Genomic DNA, 25,783 nt, shown 5'->3' on the forward strand with positions numbered 1-25,783 from the left:
ATCATGGAAACTCTTAGCCAGCTAGTCTAGCCAATCAGTGGCCCAGGGTCAGTGGTACCCTGTCTCAAGGAACAAGGCAAAAGTGATGGAACGGGATTCTCAATGTCCTCCATGGGCCTATGTAAGCATGCACAGGTACACACACACATACACACACATACACACACACACACACACACACATACACACCACACCATCAATACCAGCACCAGCAAAAGCAAAAAGAGGGAGTCAGGTCAGTGAGATGGCTCAGCAGAGAGAAGCAAGCCTGACAAACTGGATTCAATTCCCACTCACACAGTGAAAGGAGAGAACCAATTCCTCTGACTTCACACATGTGCTGTGGCATGCATGTTCCCATTTACACCCACACACATGAATATGGCCTCACACACGTGTTGTGGCTTACATGCTCCCACATGCATGAATAAATAAACATTCTTTAAAAAATTAGAGGTGGAGTTAAAGGTAGATGAAGACATTGGAAGTCAGCCTCTGCTCTTTACACACACAATGTGCACCTACACATACAACACACACTACACCCCCCCCAAAAGTTACAGCGATATAACCAGCCCTGCAAGGTGCGTCCCCACAAGGAAACGAGAGCCCATGAGGTGTCAGTCCGTAAGTTGGGCTGACTCCCTGCAAACAAAGAGCACAGGCAGGGTGAAAAGTCCGGCCACAGTCATGTCAGAACGGTGACAGGGGTGGCCTCAGAGAGCAGATTCCACGGGCTCTCTCAGGATGACTGCTCGCGAAGTGGCCTGACAGATGAGCTGACATCCAGTGCTTTCCTAGGTGGTCTTCCTTGCTGACGAGTACTGCAACTACTGTCAAGACATTTTACAGAATGTGAGGAACCAAGAGCTGGAAAAGGTAGGCTTTTGTCTATAAAATGCAAGCACTTGTGATTGGTGGTCAACCACTTAACTTGATCAGATCCCTCCAGGAATATCCGAGCTTTCCCACTGCATCAAACACCTCATCACGCAACCGTCTGGTCATTGGCGAGGTCTGGGACGTGGTCTAGTCTCAGCACAAACATTTGGAAATTCTTCAAGGTTCTAGTATGCGTATCATCACTCTTGAAGAACAGATTAAGCTGAGCCTGAATACAGTATGGGGTGGTAATAGCTACCTTTTCCCCCCAGTAATGCCCAAACCATTTTATCAACACATGTCAAAAGAAACTGGATTTAAGGGATTGTGGATTTATCTAGCTCAGTGGTAGAGAGCTTGGCTAGCAAGCAGAAGACCCTGTGTTCAGTCTTCAGCCTGAAAAAGAAAAAAAAGAGGAAGAAAGAGGAAAAAGGACTTTGAGGCAGGTGCTCTGGCATAGGCATTGTAGATTTTATTCTAGAACTGACTGTGTGGCACTCGGTGATACATCACCTCCCTACAGTATAAAGTATAAATGGGGCCTCCCCATTACAGAAGGAGGGGCGTAGAATGGGCTGTGGAAAACACAAAATTGTTTTGGTTTTTCAAGACAGGGTTTCTCTGTGTAACCCTGACTGTCCTAGAGCTCACTCAGTAGACCAGACTGGCCTCAAACCCCACAGAAATCTGCCTTCCTTTGCCTCCCAAGTGCTGGGCTTAAAAGAAATTAATTTTTGAATTACAGTTTATTTATTCTCTGTGTGGACATGACACATGTGTGAAGTCAGGAGACGACTTTCAGGCGTTAGCTCCGTCCTTCCACCATGTGGGGCAGGGGTGGAACTCAAGAAACCGTGCTTGGCAGCATGTACTTGGCCATTTGCCTGCCTGGATCTTACTTTTCTAAGCATGAGATAAAAATCCAGGGAAACAAGGGCACACTCCAACGAAAGTTTCCCCGATGCTTTTCGGACCTAAGCATTTCAGCTTGGAGTGGCGGGCCGCTCAGCATGCACCCATGGGCCACGGAGCCAGTGTAAGTGCGACAGTGAGAGAGAACCAGCGGGCCCCTCTTCTGTCCCTCACAGCTTCCTCCACTCTCCCAGCAGAGAATTGCTTAAATCGTGTCCTGTGACTGCCTCCATCTCTGTGACTCGGGAGGCATTTTCCCCAAAGCTTGAGAAATGCCTGATTTGGTAATGAAAGCAACAGTGTTACCCAATAAGTCTGATGGATCCTAGAGCTGTTCATTGGTTACCTTTTCCTGCCGGTGTTAACCGGCTACTGTGAACTGCAGCAAAATACCTGAGACAGACTTACAATGAAGGGGCATTTCTTTTCACTTGTAGTTTGGGAAATTTCGGCCCATGTTTGATTGACCTCATCACTTTGCATCTCTGAGGAGGCAGAACATGTGAAGGCAGGGAGTGAGCCTCAGAACAGAGTATTCCCCCTGGTGAGACCCTATGAGAAAGAGGAAGAGAGCAAGGTGTCACAGTCCTTTTAAAGGCCACACCCCAGTGTCTAGGACACTGCCTCCTGGGCCTAACCTCCTAAGAGCGTTACCAGCCAAGGACCAAGCCTTTAACCTATAGGCCATTGGGAGATAGTTCACATTCAAACTATCACATTTAATATAACAAAATACCCAGGAAAAGCTCCTTTATAAAGGATTCAAAAAAAGTCATAGTTTTAAAGGTTCAAGGTCTTAAGGACTTGGTCTGATGATAGCGTTCTTGTTGGCAGCTCAGCGCAATACAGCAGATCATCTGTGTGTGTGTCTGTGTGTGTCTGTGTCTGTGTGTGTGTGTACGCATGCGGGTACCTGGATTTCTCCTCTTCTTATAGAACCTTGAGCATCCAGTCATCAGGCCTCTTCCCTAATGACCTTCTATAATCCAAGTCAGTTCCCTAAAGGCCCTGTCTCTAAACACTGGTATCTCCATCCTCCATAATAGCATTAAACCTCTGCATAAGTTCAGGGGAGGACAAACCGTAGCAGGCTGCATATTAGAATGTTCTGGGTGCCCAGAAAGGAAGAGCAGAAGCTGAAAGGACTCCCAAAGCAGGCCGCCATGCTGCTTCCAATACCAGCAGGAAAAGCAGAGGCTGAGCAGTCAAAGCCTAGGGACAGAAGGGCATCCAGATGGAGCCTATGTTGTGGGCAGAGGCAGCAAGATGTTCCCCAATGGGACACGATGATGAAAGACTCCAAACCTAAAGGAGATGGTGGCGGAGGTTGGACTAGCAAAGTTTCTGCCTGCCCCTCCCCCAAAAGTTCCAACTCAGTGGGAAAATAGGGAAGGCCACCATTTTGGATGTGTCTGGACAGGAGTTTCATCATGGTCAATATGAGAAAGGACACAGTTCAGCCTTGGTCAGTAACAGATATCAGGGAGAGGGGGACACACTGGAGAAACACTTGTGAATGTTGCTCACCAGTGAGCAGGAGCAGGGACCTTGGAGCAAGAGTCACCAACCACGCTATAAGTGGATGGAGACACGCCCTCCGCCCTCCAGCATAGCATTTTCCTGACTCTTTGGAGGAGTGTCCTGTCAATAGATCTCAAGTCCAGGTCCTCACTGTGGTTCTCACTTCCTTGACAGCCTATACTGGGACTCACTTCCTGCCCCGGGGTCCTTGGAGGGCTTTGTCCTGCCTCAGGATGTCTCTGCCGGGATAAATCCCACGGGGCAAGAATCTCAGGGCTGGAGAGATGGCTCAGTGAGGTGAAGAGCACTCATTGCTTTCGTAGGGACCGAGTCCAGTTGCTAGCACGAGCATGGTGGCTCACAACCACCTGTAACTCCAGCTCTGGGGGATCCGATGCCTCTGACGCTGCAGGCTTACACACACACACATCTGTGGATACTAACACAGAGACACACGGTCACATACACACACTTAATAACAAACCTTAGAAGGCGGCAGTCTTCATTGGCTGGCAGCTGCCAATCTAGTTTTTTAAAAAAAAAAATGGAAATGGGCGGATAAAACAGGAAAAGAAGGAAACTGACAATTTGCCCCTCAACGTGCTGTCCTCTTGATTTCCGAGACGCTCCCATGACTTCACAGTTGGTGCTGAGGGGGAGGCCTGAGGTGCAAGGCTGAGCTGGAAAATGAACAAAGGGATTAGTCAAGTCAGTCCGTGAACTTTTATTCTCAACCCTTGATTGGGCCCCAGTGGCCCAACCTTCATCTTATGATCAACTGGAGCCCCCTGGTGGTCAGATACAGCATTCCATCTAGGAAGCACCCTTAAGGAAATAAGTTTCCTGAACTGAGACCAAGGCAGGGCAGGCCGGCTTTGATTGCTGAAGAGTAGTTTCTGCTGGAGAGATGATGGCTCAGTGGTTAAGAGCACTGGCTACTCTTCCAGAGAACCCGGGTTCAATTCCCAACAACCACATGGTCGCTCTCAACTGTCTGTAACTCCAGCTGCAGGGGATCTGATGCCTTCACACAGAAACGCACGCAGGCAAAACACCAGTGCACACGAAATAGAAAGAATACTCTCCTAACACAGCTACGGCTGGTGAGGCTGATGGTATGAAGCCCATGCCAGGCATTCAGGGCCTCTGACAGCCTGTGGGGTCACTGACTGCATGGGGGCGGGGCCCACAAGGCACAGCCTGTGGGGTCACTGACTGCATGGGGGCGGGGCCCACAAGGCACAGCCTGTGGGGTCACTGACTGCATGGGGGCGGGGCCCACAAGGCACAGCTTGAGTTTCTGATGATGCCTTCTATCACATTAGGTGGAGGAATTAATCACATCCTTCTGGAAATCTCTGCAGCAGGACACCGTCATGCTCATGTCGCTGCCTGACGTGCGCCAGCTCTTTGGATGCTATGACATGCAGCTGTTTAAGGTGGGCAGACCCTTGGTTCGCCTGCGCATCCCTTCCAGAGACAGATGCCAGTGGTTGAGTTAGAGCAGCACCCTCAATATGCACCAGCCCAGGACAGCACACCCCAGTACACACACCGGCCCAGGACAGCACACCCCAGTACACACACCGGCCCAGGACAGCACACCCCAGTATACACAGCGGCCCAGGACAGCACACCCCAGTATATATACCGGCCCAGGACAGCACACCCCAGTACACACACAGGCCCAGGACAGCACACCCCCAGTATACACACCGGCCCAGGACAGCACACCCCAGTATATATACCAGCCCAGGACAGCACACCCCAGTACACACACCAGCCTAGGACAGCACACCCCAGTATATATACCAGCCCAGGACAACACACCCCAGTACACACACTGGCCCAGGACAGCACACCCCAGTACACATACCGGCCCAGAAAAGCACACCCTTAACACACACAGACCAGTGCATGATGAACCAGGGCCTTCTGCTTTTTTAAGTTTCCTCATACAAAGAAAACAAGGACCCATAATTCAGAATGTAGCCAGTTTCCATCTCTGGACATATCAACCAAGGATGTTCTATTTATTGTTATCTTGTTTGCTTGTTTGTTTGTTTCTTGGATACAGAATCCCCCTATGCAGTCAAAGCTGACTTTGAACTCACAATCCTCCTGCCTCAGTCTCTGGTCCTGGGATTACAGATGTTCCCAGGCCAGTCTTTTAAAAGGGCATTTTCCAGGGCAGTCACAGGAGAGATGACTCGGAGGTTAAGAGCACTGACTGCTCTTCCAAGGGACCCAGGATTGGTTCCCAGCACCCACATGGCAGCTCACAACCTTCTGTAACCCCAGTTCCAGGGGATCCAAAGCCTCTTCAAGCCTTATTTAGCATTGCACGCATGTAGTGCACAGATGTGCCTTCAGGGAAATACTTGTGCACATAAAATAGAAACAAATAAAATTTCAGAGAAGAAAAGATGTTTTTGAATGCAGAGCCATGGTTGGTTACTCATGGTTGTGGGGTTTGCCTTGCTCTGTAGCTCCGGTCTCTGGACCAGTCCCTGGGTTTTGAAGGTCAGACAGGCATTGTTTCTGTGGTGATCTTGTCTTGCTCATCACAAATCTCACCTTTCAGGTTTTCCAGATCTAGAGCTTCTAGCTTTTCACCACAGAAGGAGAATGAAAGAAGCTGACTCTGTCCTTAAACGTAGATTTTGACCCTCCTGGTAGTAACCAGAGTGCTGGCTGCTTTGTTGTTTGATTTGGTTTGGCTCTGGGTTTTTGTTTGCTTTAGTTGAATCAGTGGCTAGAGTGGATCTCAGTGGCTAGTATTTGCCTAGTATGCACAATCCATCCACAGGATCAGAAAGAAAGAAAAAAGATTCCAGTATTAAAATTTGGAAATTCAGATTCCAGTTTTGGCACACAAGGGTGCCAGGATGCCCTGTACAAAAAACAGTGGCTGCATTAGGTCATTAGTGACCTCTCTGACCTACCACGACCTGCTGTTAGTTACTGGTAGCACCTGAGGCCGCAGGCCGGAACATGCTCTTTGATTCTTCCCCTGCAGGGCCTGGAGGACACTCTCCTCCCCGACTTCCTGGAGGACGTTAGTATCCAGTACCTGAAATCTGTCCGGCTGTTCAGTAAGAGATTCAAACTGTGGCTTCTCAGTGCTCTGGAAGGGTTTCCAGCCATCTTACAGATCTCCAAACTCAAAGGTAGGATTCCACACAAAACCCAGATTCTGCAAGATGAAGAACTGAATGTTGCCACAAGGGCAGCTCCATCCACTGATGAGTCATACAGAGTAACCCTTTGCCCCTGACCCGTGAAATAGATGCAGAGCCCGTCTGCCTGGGTGATTTTGTCATCAGTGGTTCTGATGGCTTCCTGGGCTGAGCCACCCACCGCAAACACTGCCGGGGTATGTTCTCCTCAATAGCTGTCAAATGGGTAGCCAAGTTCATTCAGGAGGAGAGGGGAAAGAGTAAGCAACTGCCCCCTGCCACACACAGCCTCTCCCCCCACAACCTCTTGCCCCCCCAGACAGCCTCTTCACTCCCCTACAGCTTCTCCCCACCCCCCACAGCCTCCCCCCACAGCTCTCCCACACACACACACAGCCTCTCCCCACCACCACATACAGGCTCCCCTCCCACAGCTCTCCCCCTACATACACACAGCCTCTCCTCCTCCACACACAGCCTCTGCCCCCCACACACAGCCTCTGCCCCCCCCAGACAGCCTCTTCACCCCCCTACAGCTTCTCCCCACCCCCCACAGCCTCCCCCCACAGCTCTCCCCCCCACACAGCCTCTCCCCACCACCACACACAGGCTCCCCTCCCACAGCTCTCCCCCTACATACACACAGCCTCTCCTCCTCCACACACAGCCTCTGCCCCCCACACACAGCCTCTCTTCTCTCCCCACACACCTTTTCCCTCCCATCCTTTCCTTTAATAGTTTTTCCAAAGATATGAGAAAGATGGGGCATTTGGAGATCTTGGTGAAAATTCTAAACTCCTCAGAATGCCTGTCTTGGTTAGCTCAGATTGCTGTAGTACATCATGCCCTGGGCAGCTCAGCAGCAGCTGAGTGTCATTCCTCAGCTGTTTGTGAGGAAGGGATGCTGTACAGGCTGTAGGTCCAGCATTAGGGCAGTGGCAGATCTCTGATCTAGTCAGGACCTGTTTTCTGTTTCATAGACAGGCTGTCTGCTTTGCTCCCACCCTGGGGAAGAGGTGAGGAATTTACCTGAGTTCTCCTTTCTTAAAAGAGCCAATCCCCTTTGGGAAAGTTCCACGTTCATGACTAGTTCGCTCACAGAGGCGCCTCTTCTCAGTACCATCGCGGTGGGGCGATGCTTCACCGTGTGGATAAGGGGGACACCAACCAGCCCGTAGCAACCCAATCCAGAAGCTAGGATTACACAAGTCTTTGCCACCAGGCTTCTATTGGCCATGCAGTCACTACCAGACTCCCTCAGCCTTTGGGGAAAGGCCCAGCTTTCCTGCTTAGCCATGGCTGCCTCCCCCGCCTGCCCAGAGGAGCTAGAATGTGCAGAAGGAGTAATGGCCCTGTGTATTATTCTTCACAGAAGTCACCGGATTCGTCAAAAGACTCAGGAGAAAGACATACCTTTCCAACATGGCAAAGGTACACCCAGTTCAACCTCCCTGCATGTTCCCAAGGCACACGGTGAAGCTCCATATCTTCCCTGAGAGCGGGCAGTCACTGCCAGCAGGAGGGAGGACATTTCATCCCAACCATAGGCTGGGGAGGCCCTCAGGTCCCGTGGTGCAATGCGAGAAGCCCACCCTGCCCCTGGCACTGGAAGGCTCCAATCACCTCTACTCTCTGCACAAGAGAGAAAGCAGAGCAGCATTTAACAGATACGGGAGGGATGCCCTGGGGGTGCCGACCTGGGTCAGCTGGTGTCAGAGGTGAGAGGTGAAAGGCAGCACAGTAGACCCTATGATGGACAGATAGATGGGCAGGCAGACAGACCCCTCCCCCTCTACATGCAACCCTCTGGACTCTGTGTGTCTGGGGCTCCTGTCTCCTCTGCTCTGAGCCTTTGGTGTCTATGGCGGTTGTGTAGCTGGTATACACGCTAGAGCATTGTGATATAGCTCGAGCCTCCTGGATCTGTAGGTTTCTCCCCATAGGCTCAACTCATCTCAGCCTGAAAATGATTCAAAGGCCTTTAACAGTCGTGTCTGTACTGAGTGTGGACAGACATTCCCTGTCATTGTGCCTGCAGCAATACCACGCCACACAGCATTTACGGTATCAGGTGCTCCGAGTGCCCTAGAGATGGTCTCAGCTGTACGGAAGACTGTGTGGACCGTGCACAAACACTGCGTCTATAAGGGACTCGAGCACCTAGAAAGCCTGGCATCCATTCCAGCCCACCTACAAGCAGCAGGTAGACAGGAAAGCCCACTGGCCACTGGCTAGCGAGGCCCCCAGGTCTCATGGTGCTCGTCAAGAAGCTCACCCTGGCCCTTGCACTGGGAGATTCCAGTCACCTCAGCTCTCTCTGTACACGGGCATACAGAGCATCTAGAAACCAACCCCACACTGATGCCAAGGGACCCTGGATGTGAGCCTGAAATCCTTCAGACAGCAGATCAGGAGACAGCTCGGGCACCAGCGCTATGCCCCAAGTCCTTCTGAGCTGGAGAGGAACTCACCGGGTCCTCTGTTAAGCAGTCCGTACATCTAGCATGTGTCCTTCCCTGGGTTCTGAGCTGGTCCTCAGGCCATCCCCAGTCTGGAGTGCAGATGCATTCGTGGGTCTTCCTGGCAGTGGCAATGTAGTGGGCCCTTGATTTCATCCTAGTAGGGGGCACATTTGGGTTCTGAAGTGAGCCCTGCTTGGAGCCTGATCTCTGCTCTTGTGCCCCCATGAGGATATTTACTGAATATCCTAAGCAGCCTAATGGGAAATGCAGATTGGTGTAGTTGAAGGCTGACCGGGCACCTATACTATGAAGTCATGAAACGTAAAGGTTTCTGTAGTCCCTGCCTGATAATTCAGTAAATCAGCTCCTAAAGGTTGCATTCATGTTGGAAGCTTCCCAGAAGGAGGCACAGAAACAGGGCTGGGAATGCACCTCAGAGACAAAGTGACTCCTTGCATGCCCAGAACAAGGGAGAGGGAGAGAAGGCAGGCTTCCGAAACCCCACAGCCGTCTGCTCAGTATCAATGACAACATTGTGAGATTTGGATCAGTTACCCTCCAGTTTCTTTTCTAGGGTCTTGGGCCTGAGTTGGGTGCTGAGGAAGAGGAAGCTTGGCAGGTCTGGCTTCCGGAGCTAGAAAGCATACAGTCTGAACATTCCATGCCATTTGAGATTTGATGTTAGTGGATGTACCCACAGCCACTTTTCCTTCCCCTCAACAGCAATAGGAAGCTCTGGGATGTCCAGGGGGACGATCCACGGTCCCACGACAGGAGGTAATCTTTGTTCTCCCTCTGCATCCTCAGACGATGAAGATGGTCCTGAAGAATAACAGGCGAGTCGGCCTCCTGAAGTCAGATCTGCGTGCCATCATCAGCGAAGGCACTTTGGATATTTCGAAGAAGGTCCTGGCAGGTGACTCGGGCCATGAAGAGGATCTGGAGAGCCACACAGAGATGAAATGTAACCCTCCTTCACGGGCACTCTCCCTTTGGGGCAGGCATAGCCACGACTAGGAAGATCCCCGGACAGCTCAGCCCTAGTTACTGGCTGACTATGCTCAACGCATGTCTTCCTGTAGGGGGCGACAGGAAACCCAGGAAATCCCCTATGCATCTGCTCCCAGGGACTTCCTGACGGTCAGACAGGGTGTCAGTGCCAATGCATATTTGGGGAGAGAGGGCACAGAGAGATGAGGCTTCATTGTTGCTGCTTGACAGCGTTTCTATCCAGATACCCTCCTCACGGGGACAGGGAGGGTCATTCTGCATCTGTCTTGTATGCACACTAATCCATCCTGTGTGATGGGATGGAGTTAGCCCCGTGCTTTCCCAAGCCCTGTTGACCTGCTGTTAGCCCCGTAAAACTCTAACAATGCGGGGTGTAGGGGTCCGGCTGCTCACCGTGGCACTATTCCACAAACAACCCATACAAAGAGCCAGATTCCTCCCACTTGACATTCGAGAACTGTAATCCTTTTCCAAGAAAGGGAAATTCATTTTCTACAAAGAGGCCCAGTTAATTGCTGGCGACGCACTGAGTTTGGGGGGTGGGGTGGGGCAGGAACAGATAGAGTGATTGGAACCTTCCCAGAGGACCTTTCAGGAGGGTGGCAATGGGTGTCGAGCTCCACTTCCAGTCAGAGTACTCCAGGAAGATCTAGCAGCTTCTCCCTCTGAAGGCTTAACCCCCTCCCCAGCCCTCTCCACTGTGACTGAAGCTACCTGCAAAGACGCAAACGCCTTCCGGTGTCAACTGTGCTCATGCTGGGCCACCCAGAGGGCCCCCACCACATAGCAGCACTTCGGCTTCTGTGACCCGATGGATGCGTGGATTCAGTAACACATAAGCCACCTGCAAAATAGTCTTTTCTTTGACCTTGAAGTAGAGGTGGCCTTGCCAAGGCTGTATGAGCTGGTTATTAAGCTGTGGATAACCCATGCTCTTGGTAATAGTATCTGTCTACCCTCTTTCACTTGTCACTTATGTCCCGTGTCCCTAAGACCCTGGCTGTCTCCAATCTAGATGCCCCTGGCATGCCCCAGTTCCCTTCGCCCAGCAAGCTTCAGAGCCCGGGGCATCAATTCCCAATAGTGAGAGGCTTAAGGGTCTCCCTTCAAGGGCACTGGCTTCCCCAGAAAACCCAAGTGGGCATCCATACACTATTCTTGTCCCTAGCTCCAACCCATCTATAGAGCCCAGTGAAGGCACAGGGGCCCCAGACGCCTACAAACTTCTTCTTGGCCTGCCTAGGGCACAGGTGTGTCTGCTAGCATCCTTCTGTGTCCCTCCAAGAGGCTACAACATTCAGTTAGTGCATTGCTGGCTACTATTGGTACCTGAGGGCCCGTGTTTCTAAAATCCAGGGGCACAGCACCCTGCTGCTTTCCTAAACCCTTGCTGGGCAGCTGCCCCCAGGAAGGAGGGGGAGTTCTTCCTCCTCCCATGCTGCCTGGGACACCCAGACCTGACGTCACACACAGGCGGGGGTTCTACCTGAGTGAGTACATAACCCCAGGCAAGGCTCTTACTGCCTTTGATGCCCCCACCATTTCGGTGACACTAATAAACTAGCTCATTTGTGAAACTGTCAAGGATAGGTGAGGTCATGTCTGCATTGCGCAGTGAGCTCATCTGAAGCCCAGACTCTGTGTAATTGTAAGGTAGAGCTATTGTCTCCAAGCATGTCTTTCCATTGCAACAATGGCAGAGATAAGACTACGATTACCAAGAAGGTGGCCCCAGAAATGACTGGGGTGATCCTTTGTGATCAAGATGAGTCCCAGGAATTCCCTCTGGACTGTTCTTCGGGTCTGGCTGCTGGGTTACTGGGGCATGAGTACCTAGTTCGTGCAATCTTTTGTTTAGCCCACTCTGTGCCCTTGCAGGCTTGGGCTGTCTGATTTCTTTGCTGGAAACCTCAACGGATCTTGCTGAACTCCTGAACTGTGTATCTTCAAGCCTCCAAGAGCTCGTCTTCCAGGTAGAAAACTCTGAATTCTTACAGGACAGGAGTGGGTGTTGATCCTTCCAGCTAAATTATAGCGTCTAGTACCCAGCACTTACCTGTATGACTCTGGCCTTGATGGCCTTGGAGGTGGGAAGCTGGGCTCTGAATTCAGCCTTTGTTTCCAAAGAGCACAGGCCTTGGGAGAGTCCCTTTGAAGTTCTGTCTGTCCTGAGGGCATGAGAAAGAAGTTCTCGGATGGTCACAAGTATATTGGTGTAGTGTGGGTGTTATGCCAGGGACTTGGCCTCTCAACTCTCTAACAAGGCACAAAATTGGGAGATGGCATGCCATGTTGTGCATGTGCACGTGTGTGTGTGTGTGTGTGTGTGTGTGTGTGTACTGTATTTAAGTGAACATGGGGTAGCATACATGTATGTGAGTAGAAGTGCGAGATGGGAGGAGTAAGGTATATGGTTGTGCATGTACACGTGTTTGGGTACACAGGTGTCTGTTAGAATGAGGGATGTGTCTACAGATGGGTAGAGGCAGGTGTGCACATAAACCTTAGAAGGAGAGAATGAGGGGGTGAGGGCATGAGCATCGAGTGGACTGCTGAGGAGGAAGGGTCTGCCCTGGGAATAGCAATGTCCATCCGGGTGTTTTACAGACATGTGTAATGTGGTTTGAAGAACCTCAAAGGCTGGGCATGGTTTAATCCCAGAATTCTAGAGAAAGAGGCAGGAGGATCTCTCTGGGTCCATAGCAAGCTCCAGAACATCCAAGACTGCATCGAGAGACCCTATCCCAAACAACAACAACACAGACAAAACAACAAAAAGAAGAAGAAAGGAAGAGCTGAAAGGGGGCTGCAACTGTGTATAGGTCAGGGTGTGTGTGTAGGCACAGCACCGCTTAGCATGTGTAAAGTTGAGGTTTCCACTCCCAGGACCACACACATGTGTACACGCATGCACACATACACACACGCGCACACACAGATGGGTGGTCAATGGGTGTGAGTAAATAGCTTCTTCTGGCACATGGACCTCTTGGGATTCCTTTCACTGCGGTTCTGGGCTTAACTTTCATCGCCATCCAAGTGGACAGCAAGCCATGAAAAGCCACGAATACCAAGAGAGGAGCTATAGCACCATGCCTGTGGTCCCTGTTGAGAGGGGCAGCTCAGGGCTGAGGACCTGAACTTAGATGGAATCCAGGACTCGCCTTTAAGGGGCCTTGGAGAAAGCGTGGGACTTGAAGTGACATGTGAAAGGCACACAGCCTGAATATCAGCCGAGCAAGAGGGGCGAAGTTTCGGGGAAGAGAACCCTAGCATAGACTTGTAGGCCAGATCCAGGACCTTGGGGCCTGAGAACTGGAAAAGGGTTCCAGGCGTTCTCCTACCAACACTTCCCTGTCCCTCCCCTCCTAGCCTTCTTGGTAGCCCTGGCCGGCATCTGCATCTCCAAGAGATGAGTCAGAAAAATGCCTAAGAGTCCGGAAGCTCTTTCCAATGGTTCCTCTCATTCTTTGCTTCTTAAAAGATCATCACCCCAAGCTATGTGAGGAGGGGGCACACCTAAGACTAAGAAACTGAGGCTGGAATATTATGAATTCAGGACTAGCCTGGGCTACATAGCCAGACCCTGTGTAAAAGAAAAAAGTAATCACAATTCCAGATTCTATACTGGACACTGATGGACTGGACAGCTGAAAGGTTGTGCCTTCTCAAGGATGCAGGCTTCTGAGGGTCTGCCCTGTGTCTGCATAGTCACTCAGACTCCGTCTTTAACCAAGAAATCTTGAATGCCAGCCCTGCCTCTAAGCAGCCAGGCTGGCCTGCTCACGGTGCAAGTCACATGACCCCACATGACCCCACATGTTGCCTGTCTCCAGCACCCTCTCTGCAGTCTTCATCAGTGTGGCGTGTTAAGAAAATGGTGCTTTAGTAGAGCAAGCCCTGGAAGGGCTTGTTATTATAAAATAGTCTGGCTGACTTACAGATGATTGTCAGTCAGTGCAGAGCCTTGGGCCTGTCAAAGATGACTGATGGCTTTGGTTGTTAGCATCTGGCGGGGTGATAGTGATGAAAATGTCCAACTTTGTTCCCGTCCTACTCAGTTTGGATCCAAGAATACTTTAAAATGTAGAAATCAAGAAGTGCCTTGGAGCGACGGTGGTGGGACAAATGTTCCCTGGTGCTTCTGGCCACCCAGAGCTCCCTCCCAGGTGCCTTTAGGTGACACCCCATCCCTGTGGACTGAGGGTGTGGCTCAGCTGGTAAGGTTCTTGCCTAGCATAGATGATGTCTAATCCCCAGCATCTCATAAAAAACCGTACACAGTGCTGCACCCCTGTAATCCCAGCCTCCAGTAGTGCACCCCTGTAATCCCAGCCTTTGGTGATGCACCCCTGTAATCCCAGCCTCCAGTAGTGCACCCCTGTAATCTTGACCTTCAGAGATATACACAGTGACACACCTCTGTAATCCCGGCCCTCAGAGGTGTGTACACAGTGATGCATCCCTGTAATTCCAGCCTCCAGTAGTTCACCCCTGTAATCCCAGCCTCCAGTAGTGCACCCCTGTAATCCCAGCCTTCGGTGATGCACCCCCGTAATCTTGGCCTTCAGAGGTATATACACAGTGATGCACCTCTGTAATCCTGACCCTCAGAGGTGTGTGCACTGAGATCCACCCCTGTAATCCTGGCCCTCAGAGGTGTGTGCACTGAGATCCACCCCTGTAATCCTGGCCCCCAGAGGAGTGTGCACTGAGATCCACCCCTGTAATCCTGGCCCTCAGAGGTGTGTGCACTGAGATCCACCCCTGTAATCCTGGCCCTCAGAGGTGTGTGCACTGAGATCCACCCCTGTAATCCTGGCCCCCAGAGGAGTGTACACTGAGATCCACCCCTGTAATCCTGGCCCCCAGTGGTGCGTCTGGCCTGCAGAGGTGGAGGTGGGAAGACAGAGATGCATCACCAAACTTGAGGCTGGGTTTCAGGGTTACCTCAAAAATAGATAAATAAATAAACAAATGTACTCCCGTGTTTTTGAGGTCCCAATGTCCTTCAATGTCACCCTCACTCCACTGTCTTGATCACTAGTGGGAGCCCCTCAGAGGTGAAAAGCGTGGTAAGAAAGACGGCAAGGCTCAGAGAAGCCCTTGGGCCTGTGCAGGTTTTCCGAGGGGGCAGAAAGAAGAAAAGACATTTCCCTGTCTCCAACCAAGCTTTCCCTCTCTTCTTCAAAGGCATACAGTTGCCAGTCACGCACGGGCCACATGGCCTGTGACCGACACTTAGACAGGGCTTGGGGACACTCATAGAGCATACACACTTAAAACTCACGGCACTCCATGGTTGTAGTGCCCACGTGACCAATGCTGCTCTTAGTCTCCACGGAGAACATCATAGTCACGTGTGGCAGCATCCGATTGACATCCAGGCTAGGGCCAGCCACCTCAGTCATCAAATGGCCAGAGTTCTGTGAGCGCAAAGGCAGGCACTCACACCCCTAGCGACCAGAGCTGTTTCCCACACAGGCACCCCCCCCCCCCGCTCCGATCTAGTGCTGTGGGTTCTATGCCCCCTGTCAGTTAGACATGGCGTGCAGAAGAGCTGGTTTACGGGAACCACCAGTGGTACGTCTCCACAGCATTTCTTTGTGGTACCTGCTAAAGAAAATGAATTGAACAAAGCTAATTTAAACAAAGAATGGCTCCTGCGCTGGGCAACCCCCAAAGCCAGAAAGGGCACACACACACACACACACACACACACACACAGATGGTACCAGCCTCCTCAGACTAATTTTTGGATTATCAACATGCACTTCTAGATTGTAAAGGGAAAGGGCAGAACTGGGTGGGGTAAGATGTGGGGGTAAGGATGTGGGATGAGGATGTGGGGTCAGGATGTGGGATTAGGATGAGGGGTGAGGATGTGGGGTAAGGATGTGGGATTAGGATGAGGGTTGAGGATGTGGGGTGAGGATGTGGGGTGAGGATGTGGGATGAGGATGTGGGGTGAGGATGTGGGATTAGGATGTGGGGTGAGGATGTGGGGTGAGGATGTGGGATTAGGATGTGGGGTGAGGATGTGGGGTGAGGATGTGGGGTGAGGATGTGGGATTAGGATGTGGGGTGAGGATGTGGGGTGAGGATGTGGGGTGAGGATGTGGGGTGAGGATGTGGGATTAGGATGTGGGGTGAGGATGTGGGGTGAGGATGTGGGGTGAGGATGTGGGGTGAGGATGTGGGGTGAGGATGTGGGATTAGGATGTGGGGTGAGGATGTGGGGTGAGGATGTGGGATTAGGATGTGGGATTAGGATGTGGGGTGAGGATGTGGGGTGAGGATGTGGGATGAGGATGTGGGGTGAGGATGTGGGGTGAGGATGTGGGGTAAGGATGTGGGGTGAGGATGTGGGATTAGGATGTGGGGTGAGGATGTGGGGTGAGGATGTGGGATTAGGATGTGGGATTAGGATGTGGGGTGAGGATGTGGGATTAGGATATGGGGTGAGGATGTGGGATTAGGATGTGGGATTAGGATGAGGGTTGAGGATGTGGGGTGAGGATGTGGGGTGAGGATGTGGGGTGAGGATGTGGGATTAGGATGTGGGATTAGGATGTAGGGTGAGGATGTGGGGTGAGGATGTGGGGTAGGGATTCAGGGTGAGGATGTGGGGTGAGGATGTGGGGTGAGGATGTGGGGTAAGGATGTGGGGTAAGGATGTGGGGTGAGGATGTGGGGTGAGGATGTGGGGTGAGGATGTGGGGTGAGGATGTGGGATTAGGATGTGGGATTAGGATGTGGGGTGAGGATGTGGGATTAGGATGTGGGGTGAGGATGTGGGGTGAGGATGTGGGATTAGGATGTGGGATTAGGATGTGGGGTGAGGATGTGGGATTAGGATGTGGGGTGAGGATGTGGGGTGAGGATGTGGGATTAGGATGTGGGATTAGGATGTGGGGTGAGGATGTGGGATTAGGATGTGGGGTGAGGATGTGGGATTAGGATGTGGGATTAGGATGAGGGTTGAGGATGTGGGGTGAGGATGTGGGGTGAGGATGTGGGGTAAGGATGTGGGGTGAGGATGTGGGATTAGGATGTGGGGTGAGGATGTGGGGTGAGGATGTGGGATTAGGATGTGGGATTAGGATGTGGGGTGAGGATGTGGGATTAGGATGTGGGGTGAGGATGTGGGATTAGGATGTGGGGTGAGGATGTGGGATTAGGATGTGGGATTAGGATGAGGGTTGAGGATGTGGGGTGAGGATGTGGGGTGAGAATGTGGGGTGAGGATGTGGGATTAGGATGTGGGATTAGGATGTAGGGTGAGGATGTGGGGTGAGGATGTGGGGTGAGGATGTAGGGTGAGGATGTAGGGTGAGGATGTGGGGTGAGGATGTGGGGTAGGGATTCAGGGTGAGGATGTGGGGTGAGGATGTGGGGTGAGGATGTGGGGTAGGGATTCAGGGTGAGGATGTGGGGTGAGGATGTGGGATTAGGATGTGGGGTGAGGATGTGGGGTGAGGATGTGGGGTGAGGATGTGGGGTGAGGATTCAGGGTAAGGATGTAGGGTGAGGATGTGGGGTGAGGATGTGGGGTAAGGATGTAGGGTGAGGATGTGGGGTAGGGATTCAGGGTGAGGATGTGGGGTGAGGATGTGGGATTAGGATGTGGGGTGAGGATGTGGGGTGAGGATGTGGGGTTAGGATGAGGGGTGAGGATGTGGGGTGAGGATGTGGGGTGAGGATGTGGGATGAGGATGTGGGGTAAGGATGTGGGATGAGGATGTGGGGTGAGGATTCAGCGTAAGGATGTGGAGTGAGGATGTGGGTTAAGGATGTAGGGTAAGATGTGGGGTCAGGATGTTGAGTCAGGATGTAGGGTCAGGATGTGAGGAGACAGCTAAGAAGTGGGCATGATTATTCAGCCTTGATTCAATTGTGGTTTGATCAGGCTTAGTCAGGCTGGCCTTTGTCAGTCATAAGAAGATTGCTACTGTCTGTGGGCAGAGACATAGTCTTGTCACAAGAGGCTTACCCACCTCACATGTTGCTTCTGGAATCAAGGGGGGCTTCCTCAAAAATGACTCAGTGGCAGGGAGACAGATGGAAGCAGAAATGTCAGACTTCAGACTTGTCTGTGGATGCGGCAGTGTTTACCTGTGTGTCCGGGCCACAGGACAACACGGGTCCTGTGCCCAGACACTGTCCACCCTTTTTTTCTTGAGAAAGAGTCACCCCTCCCAACTTCCCTGAAAGCATTGTAAAGATTTTATGGTGGTTTGGGGGTGGGATGGCAGGTAAGTATGCCGCCTGTATGAAGAGGTCAGAGGTCAACTTTCTAGGCATTGGTTCTTCGATCGTGTGTTTGAGACAGGCTCTCTTTCGTTCTGCTGCTGCTGTCTGGTCCTGGCTTTCCCTGGCAATTCTTTGAGACAGGGTCCTCCACTGGCTTAGGGCTCATCAGTAGGCGAGGCTAACTGGACTCTTCTTTGTTCTGTGTATTCTGGGGATGGAACTCGGGTCTTCCTGCTTATGAGGCAAGCACTCCTTCAACAGCTGTCTCCTGAGCCAAACTCTAAGCCTGAGATTAGGATCCATCAGCTATCGATAGGTCCAACTGCAGGGTCACCAACAGCAAAAGTGGACACTATGTCTTTCTTACAAGACTAGAAATGGGACCCCTGCTTCCCTCTGCTTTGGTTCTTTTGGTTTGTTTTTTTTAAATAAATACTTCTCTCATATAGTACATCCCAACCACAGTTTCCCTTCCCTCCATCCCCTCCTTCCCTCTGTCCCTCCTCCCATTTACTCCATCTCCATTTCCCTTCAAAAAAGAGCAGGCCTCCAAGAGGCAACACCAAACATTACAAAACAAACCCAATGAGACAAGGCAAAGCCCTCACACCGAGTCTCTGTTCTTACTTGGCCATCTCTGGCTCGCTCTTTGTCCTTCTCCTTTTAAAATGTCTGCTGTTTACAGATCTGTGTGTTTGGAAACATGGGGTTTGATGGTGGTAGTGTGTTTTGGATTTTTTTTTTTTTAGTTTTGTTGCAAACACCAATATATTTTTTTTTCTCTCACACGCAAAAATAATAGCCAAGCAAAAGCAAAGAGGAATTTGTCAAGCTGGCCTCCAGCTTCCAGCTAAGATGGAATTTCCTTCTTACCGCCGTGAGCAAAGCCATGACCCTGAGCCACAGAGACAGTTTTGGTAAGTCCACGACGACTCGGAGACATGCTTAAGGGGTCGAGAGAGCACTGAGGTGGGGGTGGCCTCCACGAGACAGCGCTTGCTCGACCTGTGCAAGGCCCTGAGTTCAAGCCCTGGCACTGAAAAGCAAGCAAAGAAATAATAACCGTATATAATAAATAATGTCTTATTAGATAAATATTAATAAATAGATAAATGACAATATAAATAATAAAAAGAATGTTACAGCAGTATAAATATTAATGCTGCTGTGTATAATCTATTCCTCTTTGCCTTAACATTTTGTATAATGTGCACCACAGACACAGAAAACCATGGTTATCTGTTTGTTGGTGGCAAGGTGACTGTCCATCGAATAACCGGACTGTGGGTCAATCTCATCCGTCACAGCTGGACAGAGAGGAAAACTGTTCCTGCTTTTGAGTCATAAATTGTGACTTTTTTTTTTTGAGAAAAGTGCTCAGAGATGGAGGGGAAACATGTCCTTTGAAGCCCATTTTTAACTGTTAGGAACAGCCACTGCTAAAACCACCACCGTGTGCAAATGGCAGAAGGAAGTGGCGCAGCAGACTTCCTGCTCGAGAGCTGGCTTTCCTCTGTCGAGGCCAGCCATGCCAGTGGGGGATGATGCATACAGGAGCTGTGGGGAGGGAGCTGGTTTTTTGTTTGTTTGCTTGTTTGTTTTTGCGGTTTCCTGGGATGAATCATTTGTTGAACAGGTTTTTCTCCCCCTGCCCCCGCCCCCGCCTGCAATGTTCAAGGCATTTTCACCGGCACTGAGCAGATAACATGTCACTTTTGTGGGTTTAGAGTCTCCTAGGAGACCGGTGAGGTGCACCTCCAGGTGTGTCTGTGAAGATATTTCCAGAGTAAAGTACCTGAGGAAGGATGATGCACCTGGAAAATGTGTGTTGTCTCCCGCCACTGAGGGCCTGACAGAGCAGAGGGGACAAGGCAGTCCGTGTTCTATGGTGTGGACTGTTTTGTTCCACCATGCCTTCCCTACCGTGACGGACTGAGCCCTCTGAAACTGTAGGCCACGCCCTCCCTCCCTTAGGTTGCCTCTCTCGGGTGTTTAGTCCCACTGATGACAGCTAATGCAGCAGACTGAGCCTCCACTCCTACAGCCTACGTGCCAGGCGGTCAGAGTCAACTTTGCCCCACCAGCTGCCAGGTGCCCTCGCCCCACACAGACCGAGCGGGGAGAAGGCAAGCCATTTTCTAGATCAGTTTGCAAACACCCTGTAGCTCTTAGGAGGGTGGCTGCTAGAAGTTACCATGTGGGTGACACCCGTTTTTAATGAGGCACTCCCTTCTAATGAGGTCCAGACTTGATGCTAACACTCATCCCGGCAAAGAAGTAGAGTAAGACCAATGTGTGAGTCCAGAAGAATGCCCGGGTCTAAGGGCGTCATTCCATCTCCCCGCCTGTCACTCAAAGCCAAAGCATTCACACTAGCAGCCTTCCCTCCTCATGTAGACTAGCTTTGACAAGGCTTAGAAGGCTGGGCATCGTTGGCCAAGTTTACTATAGGCAAGTCAGCAACTGTCCCACAGGGGATGGGTGGGACACTGGATAGAAGACATCGTGGAGGCTTTGAAATGGGCAAAACGTTACTTGATGTGGACAGAAGCTGTAAAAAGATGGAGTCCACCAAAGATACATAGAGAACCCTGTCTCCAAAAAAAAAAAAAAAGATGGAGTCCACACTTGTGGCATATACGTTCATCATTTTACACCTCTGTAAACCACAGCCAACTTAACCCCTAGCGATGCCCACTCACAAAGGCGCACATTGCTGGTGTCCTCGTGTGAAACTGACCACCGCCCAGAGAACAGGTCACGTCTACATTTATTTGTGACCCACCTGTCACCAGTCCCCGCTGCTGCCCTATGCTTGCAATTCCAGTTCTCCTTCCATTCACCCGCAGCAGCTCCTTCATCCTCTCTCCTTAAATAAATCACTTCAGAGCCACAGTTCTGCCTTTGTTTAAAAAGTGTCTTTAAAGATCGCACAGGCCAGATCTCCCGTTCTGTTGCTTGGGCAAACATCAAGGGCAGACTTCTCTCTGGAAGAGCAGAGAGACAGCACCCATCCCTGTGGTGGACTTTTCTCCTACCTCACACCAGGTGAGTTTTCAGTTCTTTCGTAGGGACTCAACTCGAGTCTTTGGACCTCTATTTCTGTGGGCTGACCTGCAGGGTTTTTTGCTTGTGGACAGCGGCTGTAAGAGTCACAGGTCCCTTACCACCAACCACACCAGCCATTCAGTTGATTCTCTGGTAGCAAGGAGTTCAAAGCCATCAGTTCAGGAGAGATTGACTCATGCCTGTCTGTCCACCATCTATCGTATGTATTCATTTCTGGTCTTATGGAAATGTAGGTGCCTGGCATCTGTTCCATTTGCTGCTTTTGGAATATGTGATTCACATTCTGGAGTCGTTCGTAGAGGAAGAAGAGGAAGAGGAGGACCTGGGGAGTCTCCAGGACTTGCTGTCAGATGAGCAATTCCTCACCCAGCCAGACCAGGCCCTGTTCCACTCTCTGGATACTTTGCCGACGTCGGAATGTGCAAGCCGAAGTGTGGAGTCACCTCAGGTGACACTGAAACACATGAGCCAGAGCTGCGGTCCCATGAGTGTGAGCAGCATGGTTCTCCAGGTGCTGGGCTTCCTGGTGGATACCGCCACAGGCAATAAGGTAAACAGAGAGAGAGAGACAGAGACAGAGACAGACAGACAGACAGAGAGACAGAAACAGAGTTAATAAAAATGCACAAGAGGTAGGAAACTCATAAAGATCACACAGACTGAACAATGATAAGGGCTTCCAGAACTCTCTTTGGGTTTGTAGTCGTTTTGTGAAGGGCAATTAGGATAGCTTGTCTGTTCACTGCCGGGCAGCACAGGTGTGTAGTATGTGGTCCAGTGATATGCCGGCATGAGGAGAAAGGTGAAACGCGTAAACGGTGAGTTTGCCTTCACACTGCTCACACTTACACAGTGTGACTAAGCTGTCGGTGAGTTTGTCTTCACACTGCTCACACAGTGTGACTAAGCTGTCGGTGAGTTTGTCTTCACACTGCTCACACAGTGTGACTAAGCTGTCGGTGAGTTTGCTTTCACACTTGCTCACACGGTGTGACTAAGCTATCAGTGCCATTGTCTCCCGGAGCCCCCATTGTCCGTTCTCCCTCTCATTGATAAAGGAATTTACAAACAGAGATGGGGAACAGAGACTTTATTGGAGTTAGAAGGAATGAGAGTATTCTGAGCTTAATGGTAAGGATGCGGGGTGGGAGTCTAGAGATTTAAGGTGAATATTCTATTAAAATTGGAGTAGAAAAGATGTCACAGAAAGCCATACAGCTCCCTGAGGCAGAGAAAGAACTGGAGCCCAGAGACTTTGTCCCTTAAGGGAGTATAGGATCCCCTTCCTCCCAGGTGGTGTATGGCTTGGGCAGGAAAACAGATTCCATCATTTGGACCAACCAAGAGAGAGGAAATATCTAGCCACGGTGGTTTTTGGTTTAACCTGTGTGGCCGAGAACCCAGAGAGTATGAAAGACAGGAATGAATAGTAACAAACTTTACCTTTTAGATTTGGTTGCTCTGGGCTAGGAAGGACTCACTGGTTGTATTTACCCTTGGGCTCTGTATCAGATGTGAAGCCCCTGCCATTGGCTCATCTTTAATGATGCCACTCGATACGAGCAGTCTGTGGACATTGGGTACAGACAGGCTGGTGCAGGGTTTATTCTAGCTTCTAATCTAACTATAGAAAGCCAGCCCTGGAGGTTCCTCATTATGGCACTTGAAATCTACCCCTTAATAATAATGATGATAATAGTAATACTTTTTAATTATTTATTATCGTGTTGTATGCATATGCATGAATGTGTGTATACGTGCATGTTCTTGTGGAGGAGCACATGGGCACAGGTGTGTGTGTGTGTGTGTGTGTGTGTGTGTGCGTGCGTGTAGGACAGAGGTAAACTTCAGGCATCATTTCTTGGGGCTATCTACCTTTATTTTGAGACAGGGTCTCTCGTTGAGACCTGGGTCTTGCTGATTCAGCGAGGCTGGCTGGAGTCCTCCTGTGTCGTCCCCCCCCCCCATCACTGGAATGACAAGAATGTGCCACTGGTCCTTTCATGGGGGTCACTCCAGATCATCTGAAATATCAGGTATTTCATTACAATTCATAAGAGTGGTCAAAGGAGCCAGCCCGTCACAGTGTGGGTTCTCCTGTGTGAGCAAATGCAATCAACAAGTCAGGCCCCTACCTATGGTGGGAGTTGGACCTGCTCAGATGAGGATGGTCTAGAACCAGCATCACAGGAGCAGCGACAGAAAGGAGCTCCAGACCTCTACGACAAAGGCTGTAACAGGAGGATGGCTCTCCCTGGACAACGACCTTCTGGAAAAATCTATGCAGACCCATCTGAACCTATTCTAGAGCATTCTGTAGAACCCTGTAGGACCACCAGCTTTAGTGCTGGGCTGTAGTATTCCACTTCCAGAAAGAGTATGGGCTGCTGCATGAGAATTTGTTAAAGAAGAGACACCATTCCATGGTGTCCATTAAAACACGATAAGGAACACTTTACTCAAGACCGCTATGGTGATGCGAGGACCACTGAGCAGGGTCTTGCTCGACTCTGAAATCATGAAGAAGATATAGAGAGGTGTAGAGATAAGTGTCAAGGAGCGGTCAGCGAGTGAGAATCCCTAAGAGGGCAACTGAAGTCAGGAAGGGTCTGGGTAAATTAGCTCACTAGGCTTGTCCCTGAAGATAGACCATGGTGACCATATTTATTCTGGGGATTGGGCTGAGGAACCACATATGGAGGCTGATAGAGTATCAAGGGGGTAGTAGGATCTCCCCGGATTGACTAGAGATTCCTTAAGTGCATAGATGGTTCTAGAAGAAGATTCAGAGTTATAGTTTGCTCAGGCAAAAGAAAGAAAATCATGTTCCAGTTCGGCTGCTCGCTCTTAGCCAGCAAGGTAAACAGTGAACTCTGACCTCCTGAGCCACAGTTGGACAGGACAGAGAGCAGGCATGAGCATCACCTGGCTGTGTGGGAAGATGACGTCACCAGTTGTGTATTACACGTGACAAAGCTGAGGCCTGTGGATGGTGGAGAGGTTTTCCCAAGGTCACCTCACTGAGGACCAGCAGCATGCAGGGTCCACATCCTTTCCAAGTCTGACCTTCCCAGCATCTGTCTTCAGCGACCCTTTCACTGATGGGATTAATTCTAAAGTCAGTGACTGGTGTGTGGTTCGTGCAGATGAATTCCAGAATTTCACCTCTTCATCTGCTACCTGAGAAGCCAGAGCAAGCAGCTTAATCCCTTAGGACTATAAGAATTCAGTAAGCCAATCTCTGAGAAAGGCTCAGAAAATTCCTCAGAACACAGACCAACCAACCACTGGTCCCTATTGTCGTTTCTCCCATCGAGCCTCCTGCTCTGAACACCTGTCCTTAACCCTCCACCCAATCCCATAGCGCCCCGGAAGTTCATCACAATGAGGTTTGACTTAGGCTTAATTGGCGGAAACAATATAGAGAAGATATTAAAAACTTAATTGAACTTGGTAATAAAGCAGTACAAGCAGATGAATGACAGATAATCCAAGGTAATATGCATTAGGGATTAATTAAAACTCCCTGTTTCTTCACGCCTGCTGAATCAGCTGTAATGACTTAAACAAGCTAACACCGGAAAGCTACACGCCTCTAATTTCCATGGCTCCCATTATTCGGCGTGCGAGCTCATCAAAGGCAACTGAAAAAGCCCCCCCCCCGCCCACCCCCATCCCATCTGTATTCATCTGCTGAGAGTTAACGCCCCGTGCACTGCACATCTGTGAGAGCCTCGTTCTCAGAACAATTTAGCGCTGCCCTGCACCTAGGGTACCAGCTGTGTCAGCATTCCAGACTGACACATCCACCCGTCAGTCCCGGGCGCTGTGGCGACAGTCCAACCATCCTAAGATGCCAAGGTGTGTTTAAGAGAGAAACCAAAAGGTGCTGATGATGTCAAATAAGGAAACCCTTTTCTAAAGACGAATTATGTTTTCTGCCTTCATGGTCTCCGATTTAAAGCAGAGAGAGAGAGAGAGAGGTGTATGTGTGTGATGGGGAGAAGATTATATCGATGCTGGGGTCAAAGATAAAGATAGTTATTTTGTCTGTTCCGTTTATTTTCCTGTGTGTGTCAGGGGGGTGTAGAGGGGTTTGTGCTCATGTGAAGGTCAGAGGGACAACTTGTGGGAGCTGATTCTCTCCTTCCATCATGTAAGTCTCTGAAATCAAACTCAGCAGGTTTGGTAGCAACTGCCTTTGTCAGCTGAGCCATCTCGCTAGCCCAAAGACAGACAGATTTTTGGGGTGTGGTGGTGGAGAGGTGTTAGTGTTGCAGCTGAAGAGAGATGCTTTTGTGAGTCTTGGCATCTAAAATGAATCCTGTGGATGTCTTTGTAAAAAATATATTCACTTTATGGGGGCTTTGTTGATGAAGTCAGATCAAGCGGAGACACTTGTTTCTACTCTAAAGTCATGCTCAAAGCTTTGCAGATTTTCCAACTCCCCCAGAGGTGAGGGACTCACAGCCATTCCCTGTTCCCGGGGTGTAG

General features: G+C 50.5%; 1 protein-coding gene across 1 annotated transcript in view; it reads left to right on the forward strand.

Moving 5' to 3' along the window:
- The window catches only part of Rfx8 (regulatory factor X8), a 53,555-nt gene that overhangs the window by 27,093 nt on the left and 679 nt on the right, over positions 1–25,783 (forward strand). Inside the window, exons 6-13 of the mRNA XM_075978883.1 lie at positions 802–879; positions 4,641–4,754; positions 6,335–6,485; positions 7,867–7,925; positions 9,764–9,920; positions 11,846–11,940; positions 19,023–19,137; positions 21,523–21,839. Coding sequence (XP_075834998.1) covers positions 802–879; positions 4,641–4,754; positions 6,335–6,485; positions 7,867–7,925; positions 9,764–9,920; positions 11,846–11,940; positions 19,023–19,137; positions 21,523–21,839 — 1,086 coding nt within the window. The remainder of the gene's footprint in view (positions 1–801; positions 880–4,640; positions 4,755–6,334; positions 6,486–7,866; positions 7,926–9,763; positions 9,921–11,845; positions 11,941–19,022; positions 19,138–21,522; positions 21,840–25,783) is intronic.

Source organism: Microtus pennsylvanicus, chromosome 7, assembly GCF_037038515.1.
Source record: "Microtus pennsylvanicus isolate mMicPen1 chromosome 7, mMicPen1.hap1, whole genome shotgun sequence".
Lineage (NCBI taxonomy): Eukaryota > Metazoa > Chordata > Mammalia > Rodentia > Cricetidae > Microtus > Microtus pennsylvanicus.